At 37.0% G+C, this 15,000-nt stretch overlaps 2 protein-coding genes across 6 annotated transcripts in view; one reads left to right on the forward strand and one right to left on the reverse strand.

Moving 5' to 3' along the window:
* Positions 1 to 4,158, forward strand: part of LOC138024993 (UDP-N-acetylglucosamine transporter-like) — an 8,003-nt gene extending 3,845 nt beyond the window's left edge. Inside the window, exons 4-7 of one of the 4 annotated variants that reach the window (XM_068872205.1) lie at positions 301 to 475; positions 1,217 to 1,335; positions 2,005 to 2,150; positions 3,416 to 4,158. In XM_068872205.1, the coding sequence (XP_068728306.1) occupies positions 301 to 475; positions 1,217 to 1,335; positions 2,005 to 2,150; positions 3,416 to 3,515 (540 nt within the window). In that variant the 3' untranslated portion in view covers positions 3,516 to 4,158. Of the gene's footprint in view, positions 1 to 300; positions 476 to 1,216; positions 1,336 to 2,004; positions 2,151 to 2,410; positions 2,566 to 3,415 lie in introns of those variants that run through there. The other 3 variants (XM_068872206.1, XM_068872207.1, XM_068872208.1) reach the window with 3 other exon arrangements.
* The window catches only part of LOC138024992 (tetratricopeptide repeat protein 39B-like), a 22,120-nt gene continuing 10,498 nt past the window's right edge, over positions 3,379 to 15,000 (reverse strand). Inside the window, exons 10-20 of one of the 2 annotated variants that reach the window (XM_068872204.1) lie at positions 14,847 to 14,955; positions 13,640 to 13,707; positions 13,282 to 13,341; positions 13,091 to 13,182; positions 12,343 to 12,412; positions 8,002 to 8,111; positions 7,426 to 7,543; positions 7,186 to 7,297; positions 6,229 to 6,343; positions 5,378 to 5,494; positions 3,379 to 4,876 (exon numbers count right to left, since the gene is read on the reverse strand). In XM_068872204.1, coding sequence (XP_068728305.1) covers positions 4,591 to 4,876; positions 5,378 to 5,494; positions 6,229 to 6,343; positions 7,186 to 7,297; positions 7,426 to 7,543; positions 8,002 to 8,111; positions 12,343 to 12,412; positions 13,091 to 13,182; positions 13,282 to 13,341; positions 13,640 to 13,707; positions 14,847 to 14,955 — 1,257 coding nt within the window. In that variant the 3' untranslated portion in view covers positions 3,379 to 4,590. Of the gene's footprint in view, positions 4,877 to 5,377; positions 5,495 to 6,228; positions 6,347 to 7,185; positions 7,298 to 7,425; positions 7,544 to 8,001; positions 8,112 to 12,342; positions 12,413 to 13,090; positions 13,183 to 13,281; positions 13,342 to 13,639; positions 13,708 to 14,846; positions 14,956 to 15,000 lie in introns of both variants that reach the window. The other variant, XM_068872203.1, reaches the window with a different exon arrangement.

Here is a 15,000-nt window from a genome sequence, read left to right on the forward strand (position 1 = left end):
TTGGGCCTTTTTATTTTTATTGTAGTCTAGTTTTCCATATTTTGGGGGCGTTTGCACCTCGTTGGTTATCTATCATCTCATATCCAACGCGCGCTCATGGAATAATTGTAAAATAACTCCTTACAGTGGGCGCAGCTGTGGTGTCAACTATTATTAGTTTATGTCTAGCTAGCCTGAAAGCTGGCTCTTCCGTTGGAAACGGCCTATGGTTGAAGTACATAACCAAGCCTCTGTTGAAAGTGGCAATGTCTAACCTACATGTATGTAACAAAATTAATAAATTAATATTATTTTTAATAGTGGCATGCAGATGATGGAAAAGCATCAAATTTAAAAGAAATTTCAGTATCTGGACAAGTTGTTGGTTTGTTAGCAGTTCTGACAGCTTGTTGTTCCAGTGGATTTGCGGGTGTCTACTTTGAAAAGATATTAAAAGGAACAAAAGCAAGTATTTGGATGAGGAATGTCCAATTAGGTGAGCTTAACCTTCAATGATCAATTTTTGTTTGGGAAATGAACCAGTTGTCTGCTGGGGCCGTATTGATGGCCTTCATGTTCTGTATGTTTTTACAAAAGAAATTCATCAGGCAAACCAATTCGACTTGGAGTTGAGGATGTTTATGTTGATGCCCACCAACATTATTAACTATTAAAAAGTAATCGTTATTATTATACCCTAATGTAACAATAGAACTTTTGTTTGTTGACAGTCTTTCTATAATGTAATCTTATTTTGCATTGATGAGTTTTCCTAATTTTGTGTCCTGTTAGTTTACTGTAACAGTTTCTTTTATGGCATTACACTGCACACCTCAATTTGCATTGCTACACATGTCATTTCAAAATTGTGTCATGAATATGATTAATAAGTAATCACATGATTTTGAGCGCATTTGGAAATATAATGAGCACTCATAATTGTTTTCAAAGACTACGAGTTCGTTCATCTTTGAAAGTATTTACTTGACGTGTATTTATTCCAAATTACACTCAAAATTGTGAGATTTAAAAGTGTAGACTATTTTAATCAGAGACAAAATGTAGGGCTTGGCTTTTGATTAGATGGTGAGTGCACAAATAAAAGGTAAACTTACAATAATTGACATGATATTGTGTTTGGGATCGTTTTCATGTAGATGGATCATTTTAGTCCTAAATTGCACACACTGTGTCTTGATTTTATACACAATCACCAAGTCATTTATTGATGATACAGGATCTTTTGGTGTCATATTTGGCATGATGGCTGTTATGATAAATGATGGAAGTCAAGTTTCTAGTGGAGGATTCCTTCAAGGTTATAACAAAATAACATGGATAGTTATTTCACTCCAGGTAAAAAGAAACGATATTAGTAGTAATGACAATAATAATATATTCTATATACAAGGCTAAAAGTTAAAAAATTAAAATGTTCAAACCAAACGTTTTCGGCTGTTTGCCATCATCAGGTGGCAAACAGCCGAAAACGTTTGGTTTGAACATTTTAATTTTTTAACTTTTAGCCTTGTATATAGAATATATTTTACTAAGCGAACATTATGGACGACAATAATAATGATAGCAACAATAATCACTGCACATTTTTAACTCAGGGACTTATGTCAAAGGTCCAAAAGCACTGTTGTGTAATAGATGTTGACAAATAATGTAGTGCATAAACCGTATTCATAAATGGCGGTCAAGAAATTATTCTTTTGTCTTTGTGCTAATCATCCTAACTAGCCTCAATTTGGAACAAAAATTCTTTTGAATTTTCTTCGTGTTTACGAGGCTAGTTAGGATGATTAGCAGAAAGACAAAAGAATAATTACTTAGCCGCCAGTTATGAATACGGTCAATGGGTTTACAAAATGAACATTTAAAAGGAAAACTCAATGGGACAATGCACCAGTCTGCTGGGCATTCATGGTCTTTAACCTATTGACTCCTGTATTTTTAAATTGGTTTTCTCTGTGGGAGGTGATAAATCTTTATAGCACTCCTCTAAGAAAATTAAAATAATCTTTATTTCAGGCATTTGGTGGCTTGGTTGTAGCTGCAGTAGTCAAATATGCTGACAACATCTTAAAGGGATTTGCAACATCTGTGTCTATTGTTGTTTCCTCGTTTGTGTCATTCTACTTCCTCGATGATTTCCAGCCAACAAGGTAAGTGGAAATCATCTTTTTGTGCTATATTATCTCACTTTTTTCAACGATTCACCTCAGTGTCAGTGGCTATTGTGGTTCGGTAAATATCCACCATTAGACACCTCACTTTGGTGAATAGTTGTTAAGTATCCTTTTTTCTCCCACTTTAATCTATGGCCCTCATGCTTTGCACCCTGGCCAAAAAACTGAAACACAAAAAAAAAATAGAAATACAGGCTGTAACTTAGAGTAACAACCTCTAACCCATTGATTCCTAGGAGTGAGGCTTAATGGATTTTACCGTCCAATGCTAGACAGTTCAGGAGTCAATGGGTTGTCTAAGTGTGGTCTTTACCGGTATTTCAACTGAGACATTTCCTCTGAGAATCATGCGAAAGTGAGTCATTGCAGCTCTACTCCACAATAGATAACAATTATTAACAATAAATATTATTCGCCAAAGGTGACATGAATGTCGGGGAATAAAAACTAAGGCAAAGTCAAGGTTTTTATTCACCGATATTCACTGAGCCTCAGGTGAATTATTGTTTTAGTATAAGTTCTACGTACATACAGCTGTAGGTCATTTGAAAAATATGCATTTTCTTTAAAACAATTTAATTTCTTAGTCTGTCACCTCATTATTTTTCGTAATAATCACCTCAAGTGCAACCAATCACCTATGTAATTATACTAATAACTGATGTGGTGCACTGTACTCTTGCATAAATTATGGATTCACCACCCCAATCACCTATGTAATTATACTAATAACTGATGTGGTGCACTGTACTCTTGCATAAATTATGGATTCACCACCCCAATCACCTATGTAATTATACTAATAACTGATGTGGTGCACTGTACTCTTGCATGAATTATGGATTCACCACCCCAATCACCTATGTAATTATACTAATAACTGATGTGGTGCACTGTACTCTTGCATAAATTATGGATTCACCACCCCAATCACCTATGTAATTATACTAATAACTGATGTGGTGCACTGTACTCTTGCATAAATTATGGATTCACCTCCCCAATCACCTATGTAATTATACTAATAACTGATGTGGTGCACTGTACTCTTGCATAAATTATGGATTCACCACCCCAATCACCTATGTAATTATACTAATAACTGATGTGGTGCACTGTACTCTTGCATAAATTATGGATTCACCACCCACTCCCCCTTCCCAAGGTTTCAATTATGATCTGAAAATGGTGGTGCCATACAGTATTTCATTGTTTTTTCCTTTTTTTATTCTTTATTTTAGTTTCTTCTTTCTTGGTACATGTGGTGTATTAGCAGCTACATTTCTCTATGGTTTACCAGAAAGGCCAAAAGGACCAATAGCAGATATAAAACCTGTGTAAAAGCCATGAGTGTTAACGCTGCATCAAAAGAAATAATAACTCCATCATACTTTAGCATTACAAACTTGTTCTTAAAAGACCCCAAGTGTCTGGCACAGGAATTACATTGTATATCCCGTACATCTAAGTTTAGGCAAATGCCAGGTGGTTTCATTTATAATTTATAAGGCAGGTCCTTTTAACTTATTATTATTTTACGCTATACTCTGGAAAAAAGAGAACCAATAATTATTTGCTTGCTGCTGGCATTCAGATTGTGCAAATTTGACAGGTGCAGTATTTCAATCATGCAACAGTCTCTAATGCTCTATCTGAATGCCTTCAATAGGCTAACCATGATACTGCTAAATATTTATTATACAAAAAGTAGGTATTTAAAGCAGGATAGGACTTTTATTTGTGTTAATTTATTACTTGCAAAGATGGTTATTCATTAGGTCGTAAGAACACCCAGAAAAAGCATGTAATATTTGCTTAAATCTTCTATTGAGGATAAGGGTTTGGTGTTTTGTTTCATAAAAGTAAAATAAGAATTATTATTGCTCCTGGATAGTTGAATTTTAACAAAAGAGATAGTAACAATTTTTTTTAAACCATGTAGCGTGATTCAGGGATTTAAAAATAAATTTTAAAAATACAGGTACACCAGTCTACTTTATTTGGTAACACCGTTAGGGTCACATTCAATTGACTGTATTCCAGAATAGGAATACATGGAATAGAAGTTATGGAGATTCACATTAAATTGTCAAACACCTGCTAAAATGCTTGTTGCTTCAAACTCCCAGACATACTGTTTGTGTTTTAAATCACCGCTCCACATGATTTATTCTTATTCCAGAATAGGGCCAATCATTTTGCTTACCCTAATCTAACCTGCGATCATGACCTCCCTCCCTACTTAAGAAAAGTACGCCTGATCACAGGTTAACCCTAATCATGCTATTACCACTTCAACTGAAATTAGCCATCCCCTCCTACCCTGGTTTGTTCTTAATTATTTTTGTTCCCATGCCCCGATTTTTCCAGAGCCAGAATGTGGAAAAATCTCTTGTTAGTCATGCTCCTTTACCCATTAGGCATTTTCTTCATATTGTATAAAAAAGTCAAGTTCATCATCAGTTATAATATCAAAGGATGAGCTAGAATCGTGGCGAAGCAATTTGGAACAGTCTTCTTCGGCATCAAAAAAATCCTCTTCACTTCCTGAAAACGAACTGTCTCCATTCAATGCAAGTTGTTGGTTTACGGGGAAAAGCTTGTTTGTCCGCACCTCCTTATGGTACCTGTCCTCAATTTTCTGTAAAGCAGCATGGATTCTTAGGTGCAAAAGACTTTGCAAAAGGTGATCACGGTGTTTCCTGTGAAAAAAAATTGAAAAGACAAGTGTTGTGTGTGGTTAAGTGCCAATGAGAACATTTCTAATGAGGCCAATATTAACATGCAATTCAGGAGTACAGTACTGTAGTTAAGATAGGGTTGGTGCAGTTGTCATGTTGGGGTTTCAAAGATGTTAGTTTGCTCTTTTGCCTCTCTTTCCTCTTTTACGATGAGTACTGATTCCACGCCTTGGTGTTCAGTGCTCTGTTGACAGGTGCAGTTGCCATGGTAACCTTACTGCTACAGAGATTGCTGCCCTCATCTGTTGCTACATTTATGTCACCTTGCATCCAATACTACTGGCTTGGTGTTTCAAAATCTCAGCAGGTTCATACTTAACAAACGGCTAAATCTTTGGAGCATGGCTTTGAATATTATTGGTCTTCTTGCTTGGTTGTATGACATCTTCTCTAATATCAAAATTCCTATTAATGTTTAAGACTTGGTTTAACTTTGTGGACAACTTTTTAAACCCATCAGACCTTGCCCGTTCCAAGTATTCTTTTGCTTGGTTAAAGTCTCCCTGTTCTAGGTAAAGAAAGCCTATCTCTGCACATGTGTAAGGTGCCAGGTAGAGATCATGGCTGATGTCTTTTGACCTGCAAAAGGGAAAAAAATTGCTTTTGTTTTTGCCTCTAAATACTGTTAAAATCGATCAAGGCAATTCCTCCAAAATAAAATGAGTACATGTAGCACTCTGTCCTTGTGACTGGGTTTGTGTGAAATAAGACTTTGTTGCATGGCTTGTTTCTCACAGATTTCAAGCCAACAGATGATCTATACATAAAAGTAATACCAAGATAAAGATAATCAATAATGGTCACTACTTGAAGAGAAAGAGGACACTTTGTGATACTTAATTCGGGGCATTTCTGGACATACCGTATCTCTCAGATAGTATGTGAGCTGTGATTGGCTAAAATATTTTAATTAGTGGGCTGTATTCTACAGTACGGCCCGCAGTACAGCCTGCTAAATTTAAAATTTCAATTAAAACAGCTAACAAGTTTTTCATATCGTTTCTGTTACGTAAACTTGTAAACTGTTTGAAACTTGCAAGCAACTATTTCAAACAGCCAAGAAGATTTAGTTTTGACATGGCAACCTTCTGCTTGACTTCGACTAGTTTCCTTGCCTGTTTGCCAGATTAACCTCAGAGATATCATAAATATATTACTACCCTCATTTTCTTGGTCTGTACTGTAAGTTACGGATCCTCGTTTTTTTTCCCATTGATTTATGGCCTGCACGCTTCGTGCCTGGGCCAAGTTATAAACTTACAGTAACTTACAGTATGGACCTCAAACTCGGTTAGTAAGCGATATATACTTACTGACTATAAGCGCTTTTCAGACATTCCATGGCTTCTGTTTTCTGGTCCAAACAACGATAACACATTCCCAGGATCAGTTTCCCCAAACACAAGTCATCCACATAATTTCTGTTATCTGCTATAAAACAGTTCACAAAGAATGATAACAAATATTGCACCATGCAGAGGCAGAAACATGTACAGTACATATTTTGCATGTTTTGCTACAATTACATAGTAGTTTTAGTTTTAATAGGGGCAAGCAAGTCTACATGCATGCAATCCATCAAGTTCAGTGAGCAATGAGAATGCTCCATAATCTTGAACACACTGGCAACATGCAAACCATGTTCCTTGCATACACCGTAATTCTTGCATTTTAAAAATGGGCAATCAATGACTGTGTGTGGCTACAGCTACAGAAAATAGTAAAATTTAATTTATATTTCAATGTGGATAGAACTGAGGGAGGAGTAGATGAATGCCACTTGATCAGGTGCACACACATTTAACCGCTCTGTCACATTGCAACAAAAATGGGGACACTCACTGACTCCAACGACAAGATGACAATGTCTGTGAGACAGCAGCCACAAAATTTGCTGTGTTAACATTTTTTAAACAAGGGTTAAGGTTTGGAAAGCACTTGAGATTTTAGATGTGTTAATCATGCTTCTCTTCAGCCTTGTCAACTCTAAATACATCAAGCATGGTACATGCTGCAATAATAATAATAGTTATTGTTCAAAGAAATGTGCACGTCAATATTTTTGGAAGAAAAATCAATCGTTAAAAACAGTATTACTGTAACAAGTCCCATTCAGACAATACCAGTGCTAATAGTGTCGGTCGGGATAGCTAAACAGGTGCATGAAAGAGAAAAATTAAATTGAAGCATACAAGTAAATTATGACAGAAAAAAGTTATGGCTGTATGCCGAAGTAAGGATATCAAGGTAAAACTGTATAGTAGACTTACCTTTAGTCTGCTTCAGTTTATGCAGAGAAATTTCCACCAACTCTATTAAAGGTTCCACTAAATCAGATCTGTGATTAAGCACTTTGAAACCATTCCAAATATAAATAAGCTCCTGTCAATAAAATAGGCCAAAACTTGGTGGTCATTAGTTTGTTAGTCATTCCAATAATTATGCTAGTATGATATTAAATCTAGAAACAATCAAGAAATATGGACCAAAGAAAAGAAACAGGTAATCACCAATCCAGGAAGAAACAAGTGACCATTTTGCTGAAAGTACTTCTTTGCTTTGTGTATTGCAAAGTCCTCAAATGGAATGCTCTGACCACCAATACGTTGCTTGAAATCTGGTAGCTGCCTTTTAACAATAGAAATAAGGAAAACATTCAAATTAAACTTTAAAACCAGCTAACATTTCCTCCAAAGTACAGGTGCGTGAAGAAGATAATCATGTAGCTCACGTCCGTCTTTTAAAAATATTTCAAGTTGGCCAAGAGCCAGTGAAGTAAAGACTGTTAAAAGCTGATGAACTGTTGGCTTTTTAAGTGCTGTATACCTGCGATTGCAGACCAGAATTAAACTTTAAAAGGATGGGATAGAGAGGGAATAAAATTGAAGGCAATTTCATGTGAGCTAGTTTGATTAAAATACATTTAGTGGGCTGTTTCAGGTAAATGAGGTCATACGGTTTTATATTCAGTTCACTTAAACGAAATAAATAGCAATCAAACTGAAATAAATAGATTACATGTTTCTTTAACCCTTCTGGTGTTTGTGATAATTTATTGTTTGCTTTAACAATACAAGTTCACTGACCTAAACAGATGTTCTTCCTTGTCTTGCTCTTCTTCATCTTGTCTTGTCACTATTTGGTTTACAAGTCTGGCCATAACTTTAAATGAACCCTTAAGGTGCAAGTATACAGTCTAAAAAATAAATATTACAAGTTATAAGTTATAACACTATGCAATGAAAATAAACACTGACGGGATTATTCTTATGAACTAAAACATACGGCCTGAAATATTTCCCTTGTTACACGTATATTATTTTTTTGATGCAGTGAGAGGTGAAAGTAACTTTCAAATGTCGGAAATTAAACATAAGCAGAATTGAGTGAGTTATTGACTACAATTTCACTTGGAAACGTGCATTACTTGAAATTTTGTCAAACACTTCACTGTTGACATAGCTATGTTCTTGCGCCGAAACTAACAATAACACATGAACAGTGGGTCAACTCATACATACCAATTACCTTTGATGAAAGCCCGTTTTTGATGCGCATGTTATAAATGCAGACATGTGTGTGCAATTTTCGTATGCTCTTTTCACAAGCATTTTTGAGACGCTTGTTCCTGGTGTGCACCGTACGACCAATAGTACTCACTTGAGGTGGTATTTTTGGGGTAGTCCATTTGGGTAGTCCATGGACTGGGGGTCAGTGTTTTCTAATCTCCCAGTATGCACTGTCTTCAGGTAAAATTTAATATTGGAAATTCGACTAATTCTTGTTGGGGAAGAATAATTTGAAAGAAAGCTTGCTGTCGATTTTTTGCCTCGTTATTGAAGGAAATGGTGCTTCAGTAAAGGGTTTGATCTGCAACACTGGTGGGAAATTTATTTTATTGCATGTGGTTTTGACACGGATTGTGTTTCTTGTTTGCACACACAGAATGAAAATTAATAAGAATAATAATAACAATAATAACTGTCGCGGCTAATCGCCGTCGCAAAGTACAGTACCGCTCAAATGTAAGTTACCAGTCGCGTCGCGCGCGAAGCGATTCGCGTCCTGCGCGACGCGATTCGTGTCGCGCGAGAGTCACTGAAGCAGAAATTTTTGGCATAAATTTAGGAGACCCCACTACGCGAAATCATTTAATTTCGCGCAGCGCGTAATGGTAACTAAGCTGCCTGCGACAGACGAGTTGCAGACGATCTCAAATACCCCAGACAAACTTTCCCTTCTATCTGTAAATCGATCTTAGACAACAAAACGCGAAAGAAAATTCGAACGAAGATCGTGGTATTAAACTGGAAACGGCAATTGCCTTGTCAATAAAATTATGACCTTGTGTCGACAAAGAACATGTAGTAAAAACCTGATCTTATGCTGGTCGATCTGTTGTTTGATAAACAGACACGTAAGCTTACAGTATGCAAAAAGCCGTAAAGACGTTGTTGTACCGCCTGTGCGCTTCTTTGACTGTTAACTGTAACTTTTCGATAATTTTCGTCTCCATGTTTTACTTTTTCTGAGGCGCTTTAAACTTTATTACCTCCGCAAGTTTTGTTTTAAATTAAACGATCGCGGACCTGACATTGCAGATCGTATGGAAACCAGGTTAATCTCAGCAAGTTGTCGAGTAAATAAATAGCACAAAGTTTCCAATGAAGAATGAAGATATGATTGTACGTTTCACAAATTTTGTTGATCAATTGAAGGTTTTACTTTTCTTAATTTGTACAGGGTTTGAATCAAGCGTCAGTTCGTAAAAATTGCCCTGTAATTCGAAGATGGTGGCTGTCAAGTTTACATGTAAAATTGTGATAAATATTTGCAAAACCGCAAAACCATTGGAGTGTGTAATTTGCGTCTATCAACAAACTCGAACAGCAAGCGCTGGAGACATCACAGGCGAAGCCGTACACGCATGAAAATAACAAACTTAAGGCTCGTTTACACAGAGCGATTTTATCGCACGACAAGAGCTGCGATCGAACGGCGATTTTACGGCGACAGCAAATCGCGCGTGTGAACAGCCGACGCATGACGGTATGCAAATTTCAACCTTGAAACAAACATCGAGTTGTGCGTAAAAAACATTGAATTCCTTTTGACTGGAGGGCCTAAAGCGATGGGGTTGTTTTGTACGCTTTAATAATTGTGGACTCAAAATAATTTTGTTGTGTGAAGATTTCGGATAGACAAAGCGTGTTACAGTTGTTGGTTTTCCTGACATTCCATCACGTGTCGGGTAGTCTGAATTTTAATATGCCGACTCGAGACAAACGAAAACAAATGTTGATTTAAACGACAACTGTACTACATGTATATCTCTCCCGTTTCCAAACTGCTTACGATTCACATTTTCGTGTTTACTTAGAGCAAAGTTAACAGTCTAATTAATTGCGGCGCACACCAGCAAGCTGTATGTCGACTTTTCAGTCAACAACGACTAGACGCTTTTACGTCTGATAAAATGCGTGTTTGTTATGCGTCTGGGGCTTTCACAAACAAATCCAAAAGGCCAATTAAGAGCGCGCACGATCCTCTAGTTGATGTACTTACAGACTTTTTTAACTCGCGCGCGACGCGATTCCTGTAGCGCGCGACGCTATTACTTTAGCGCGCGACGCGATTCCTGTAGCGCGCGACGTGAATCGCATCGCGCGCAAGGGTGGTAACTTACATTTGAGCGGTACTGTACAGCAACGACGCAGCTCAACAAGGTCGAACTGAAAGCATATGTTGGCGCCTCTGGCAGCCGCTATACGGTCCATGTGTGACCTTGGAGCACAGCTTACAGCCAGCTGGAATCAGCTGTATGTTGGTTTTTGCTGAGGGAGGAAAACTGGAGAACCCGGAGAAAAACCCTCGAAGCAGAGAAGAGAACCAACAAAAACTCAACCCACTTATGGCGTTGGGTCCGGGAATCGAACCTGGGTCACATTGGTGGGAGGCGAGTGCTCTCACCACTGGGCCATCCCTGCACCCCCTGTAAGAAGGGTTTTTTACCTCTAATTGCAAGTATGTTGTTTGTTTCAATTAATTTTTTTGCTGGAAAAAGTTTTTGTGTGATTTGTCAGCCTTTGGTGATTCATCGTGTTGTGTAATATTCAAGCTTAACTAATTTGCATACCTGGGTTGAAATTTGATATGCGAGCAGTTTTCATAAAGATGACGAGAATTTTTAGCCATTTTGTATTTCAAGTGTTCTTTCTTGCAAATGATTAATAGATAGACATAGTTTTACACGTCAGAAACATTTGTTTAGTCCTTCTAGTGTAAAATGAAATTTATTTGGGAAGCCAACAATATTTCGTTAACTGGTTATTGGTTAACCCAATTGTTGCCATGACTTACTACTGCGAACACTGTTTACATTACTCAATTGATAACACAGATATTTTTCAACAATTATATCACTTTAAGCTAACCTAAAATCATTCAGATAGTAAAAAACTTCATATTTATTAACCATTTCCTTCGCTTTTGTGTTTGTCAGCATGATGATTTGCGATAATTCAGGTTCATGTGTTCGCTAGTTTGCTTTTGCATCTCATAGATCTATGTTTAGATTTCAATTACAAACTCTGTTTTGATTGGCCACTGATTGGATCGGCTCGATCCCCTAACCTGCTTCTTCCATTGCAGGAATAATTACCAGGAGTCCTATTGGATTCCTAGGCTTTTTTAGTTTTATTTTTATTTTCAGTATTACTCCTGGCAAAATCCAGTTTCAATGCCTTCAAAACCACCCAACTCACTGCTCTCTGTTTTTGTATAACATGTACCACAGGCAACCCGGTTTACGCTCACAGAGTGTCTAGTTTTCAGTAAAAGGTAAAGTCTGCTTATGAGCCAAGTGGCCCATTAGGCCAGAGCTTATCCTGGTTTCTGTAGCATGAAGCGACTAGGAGTATTTCTACTTCCCCCTGGATGGGATGCTAGTCCAACGCAGGGCTGCCCCCAGCATTAAATTCGCCAGTATTCATTTATACACATGGGTGGAGAGAGGTACCATGAGAGTTAAGTGTCAGGCCCCGGCCAGGGTCCGAACCCGTACCACTCAATCCGGAGTTGAGTGCACTAACCATGAGGCCACCGCACCTTTTTCCATTTCTTTTTGAATTTTTTTATTTTCAGTATTTCTCCTGGGAAAATCCAGTTTCAGTGCCTTCAAAACCACCCAACTCAGTACCCTCTGTTTTTGTATAACATGTACAACCAGCAACCCAGTTTACGCTCAATGAGTGTCTAGTTTTCAATAATTCAAGTTTAATCGAATGATCCCTGGGAGTGAGACATCCTATAACAGAGTTTACTCTGTCTTATGCCAGACTATTTTACTTGTCAACTGGGGTTGTCCTAGGGTGCTTGAGGTGTCATTGGGTTCTAATACTCTGGCAAGATTTAAAATCCCCACTCACCCGTGACCATAAACTCTCCCTGAATAAGGTGCCAGCATAGCGATAGGCCTGTACCCAGTCTCCTTTGTATCTGTTGATGAAATGCAATAATAGAGCCTGAAACTTTATACTCTGGATCATTGGCTGAATAATTCTCATATTTTGATTGATCTATCACAGGCGAGATTTTCAATTGAATGTTGAAAGTAATTAGCAAATTGCTTTGGTTTATGATTACTTCACTCAGTGATTGGTTCAAAGTTTTCGCACCACTTTTTCAACCAATCAGAAGTGAAACCAAAACCAATTGTGGCTTGCGCGTGCACATTTTCCCGTACTTTGTGTCGGCTACGTGTAATTACTTCAAGTTTTGATTGCTTTACTGGATTGTCTCTGTCCTTTTTCATTGGCCAAAGTAATTACTTTGGTTTTGGTTTACGATACTCACTTGCTCTAATGTAATCATTCTGTACTTTGTTTTTGTAAGAACCAGTCAAACACTTGGCTTTGCACACCTCTGAGTCACTTTTGTTCTTTCTAAAGTTTTACAAAATTATACCTGTGACCTGAACAGATCAACTCAACAAACTCACAGAAACTTGGAATTTATTTGACATGTTTAAATTAGAGAACTGGAAGCTTAGCATCACTTAAAAGCATTTTAAACAAATTTGCTTTGTTTAAACAAACAAATGTAACAAACGTTACATTTACAAGTTAAGTAACTAACATCACATGCATCTACATGAAAGTTGTTGATAATGCTTACGCATAGCACCACATGAGCTCCCAGTAGAAGAAGTGATGAAACTGTTTTATATCTGACTGAACTGTGAGGGAATGCTTGTATCTACTGATTGCCTGCAGGAAGCAAAACATTATGAACATTTATGTAAAGATGAATTATTATAAATCACTGACAGAAACCTGAATATAATATTGTTTCAAATAAATTGGTACCTCATCAAGTCTTCCACGTGAATGCTTTATGCGCCCATCAAAAAATAGAAATAGAGCTCCCTGTGAAGATAAAAGTTAAAACTGTCCTCAAAATTAAATTTACTTCAAACTCATTGAATTTTTTTCCTGCTGGCCGAGGAACCCAGAATTTTTTTTTCTCAGACAGCTGAGAGAATAGGGTGCAAATAAAACCCAAAATGAAGTGTATTATGGGATTGTTAAAAGAAGGGAATGGTTGAAATTCTGAAGTTGATGCGATGAACGTGCTGAGATTCAGGAGTGTAGGATTTACGGCATTAATGTTGTTCTGATAATAACAATTTTATGCTAACTGCAAGTGAGGCGTATAGTTACACACCTTTGGAAATGTGGTGAGCAGTGGCTGAAGAATTTCCTCTGATGAATCCACATCACCATCACCATTTCCTATGAAATAGTAATGTTTTATATAAATATGTTGTAGTTAAAATTTTTTCCTTGTTTAATTTAACCCTTTCAGCCCCGATAGTGCCAAATGGCACTTATAGATTTTACTCTGTCTAACGCCAGACGATTTTACTCGTCAATGGGGAACCCCTCGGGGCTTAAAGGGTTAAACATTACTTCCCTTTGTTTCAGATTATGACAATGCCTATAAGGCAAAGGAAAGTAACCAAAAAACTAGTCTGAAATATATTTTAACCAAGGAAAAATTTTAATTACAAAAAATACATTAACACCTGAGGTAATAAACATCTCAAACGAGACATAGAATGAACAAAAATTTTCCTCTTCTTTTAATTAGTGAATAGCCAACATGCTCACTTAATTATGTAAGTAATTATTCAAAATGCATGCCCAATTTTGATATCCAACACAAGTTTCCCCTCAAGTCAGACAGAAATTGTGAAAAGGGTTTCTTAACTGGGTTGACATGGTAAACTGACCACCGTAGAGAAATTTGAAGCTGACGTTTCAAGCGTTAGCCCCTTTGTCAGAGCAAAATGGCTAATGCTCAACTTAAGGACAGCATTCAAATTTCTCTACAGTGGTCAATTTCCCAGATCAACTCAACTGAGAAACCCATTTCTGTGTTTCATTTCCCCACCGACACACCACCACAGTTAACCCCTTCATCAATTTTGCGTCAGAAATAGTACTACCTATTTCCAAAAAGAGGGGTAAGTTCTGTACTTATGCAGGTTCAAATAATATTAGTATTAGATTGGGCCGCATTCTGTTTTTAGTTTACAATACATTGCTCTGTAGGTTAATGCACCACTTTCAGAGTCTGAGGAAGACTGTACTTTAAATAAAATCAGATTACTGGTAGATCTGTTCAAAGACATGCAAATCAATGACTGTACAGTGTAATACAAAGTAGTTATCCAAAACAGCTTTAAATAAAAGGTTACTCTAATTTTACTACTATAATAATAATAATAATAATAATAATAATAATAATAATAATAATAATAATAATAATAATAATAACTTGCTTTGTTCCAACAATCAAAGAAAATGTGATAAAGTTGTACCGTATACTTGACTGCTATGGTAAAACAGGCACACCACCTTGCACTCACCAAGGTACTGAATGATCCAAGTGTGATAACCAAGTAGAAGCAAAGAGCACAATGGGGACCTTAGGCTTTGACATCTGCTGCCCTTTCGCAAGTGACTGAGTCCTAAAACCTATTAAGAAAGATTTGCTTAAAACTCACAGGACAATAGTTACGC

This window comes from Montipora capricornis, chromosome 11, assembly GCF_036669925.1.
Source record: "Montipora capricornis isolate CH-2021 chromosome 11, ASM3666992v2, whole genome shotgun sequence".
Taxonomy (NCBI): Eukaryota; Metazoa; Cnidaria; class Anthozoa; order Scleractinia; family Acroporidae; genus Montipora; species Montipora capricornis.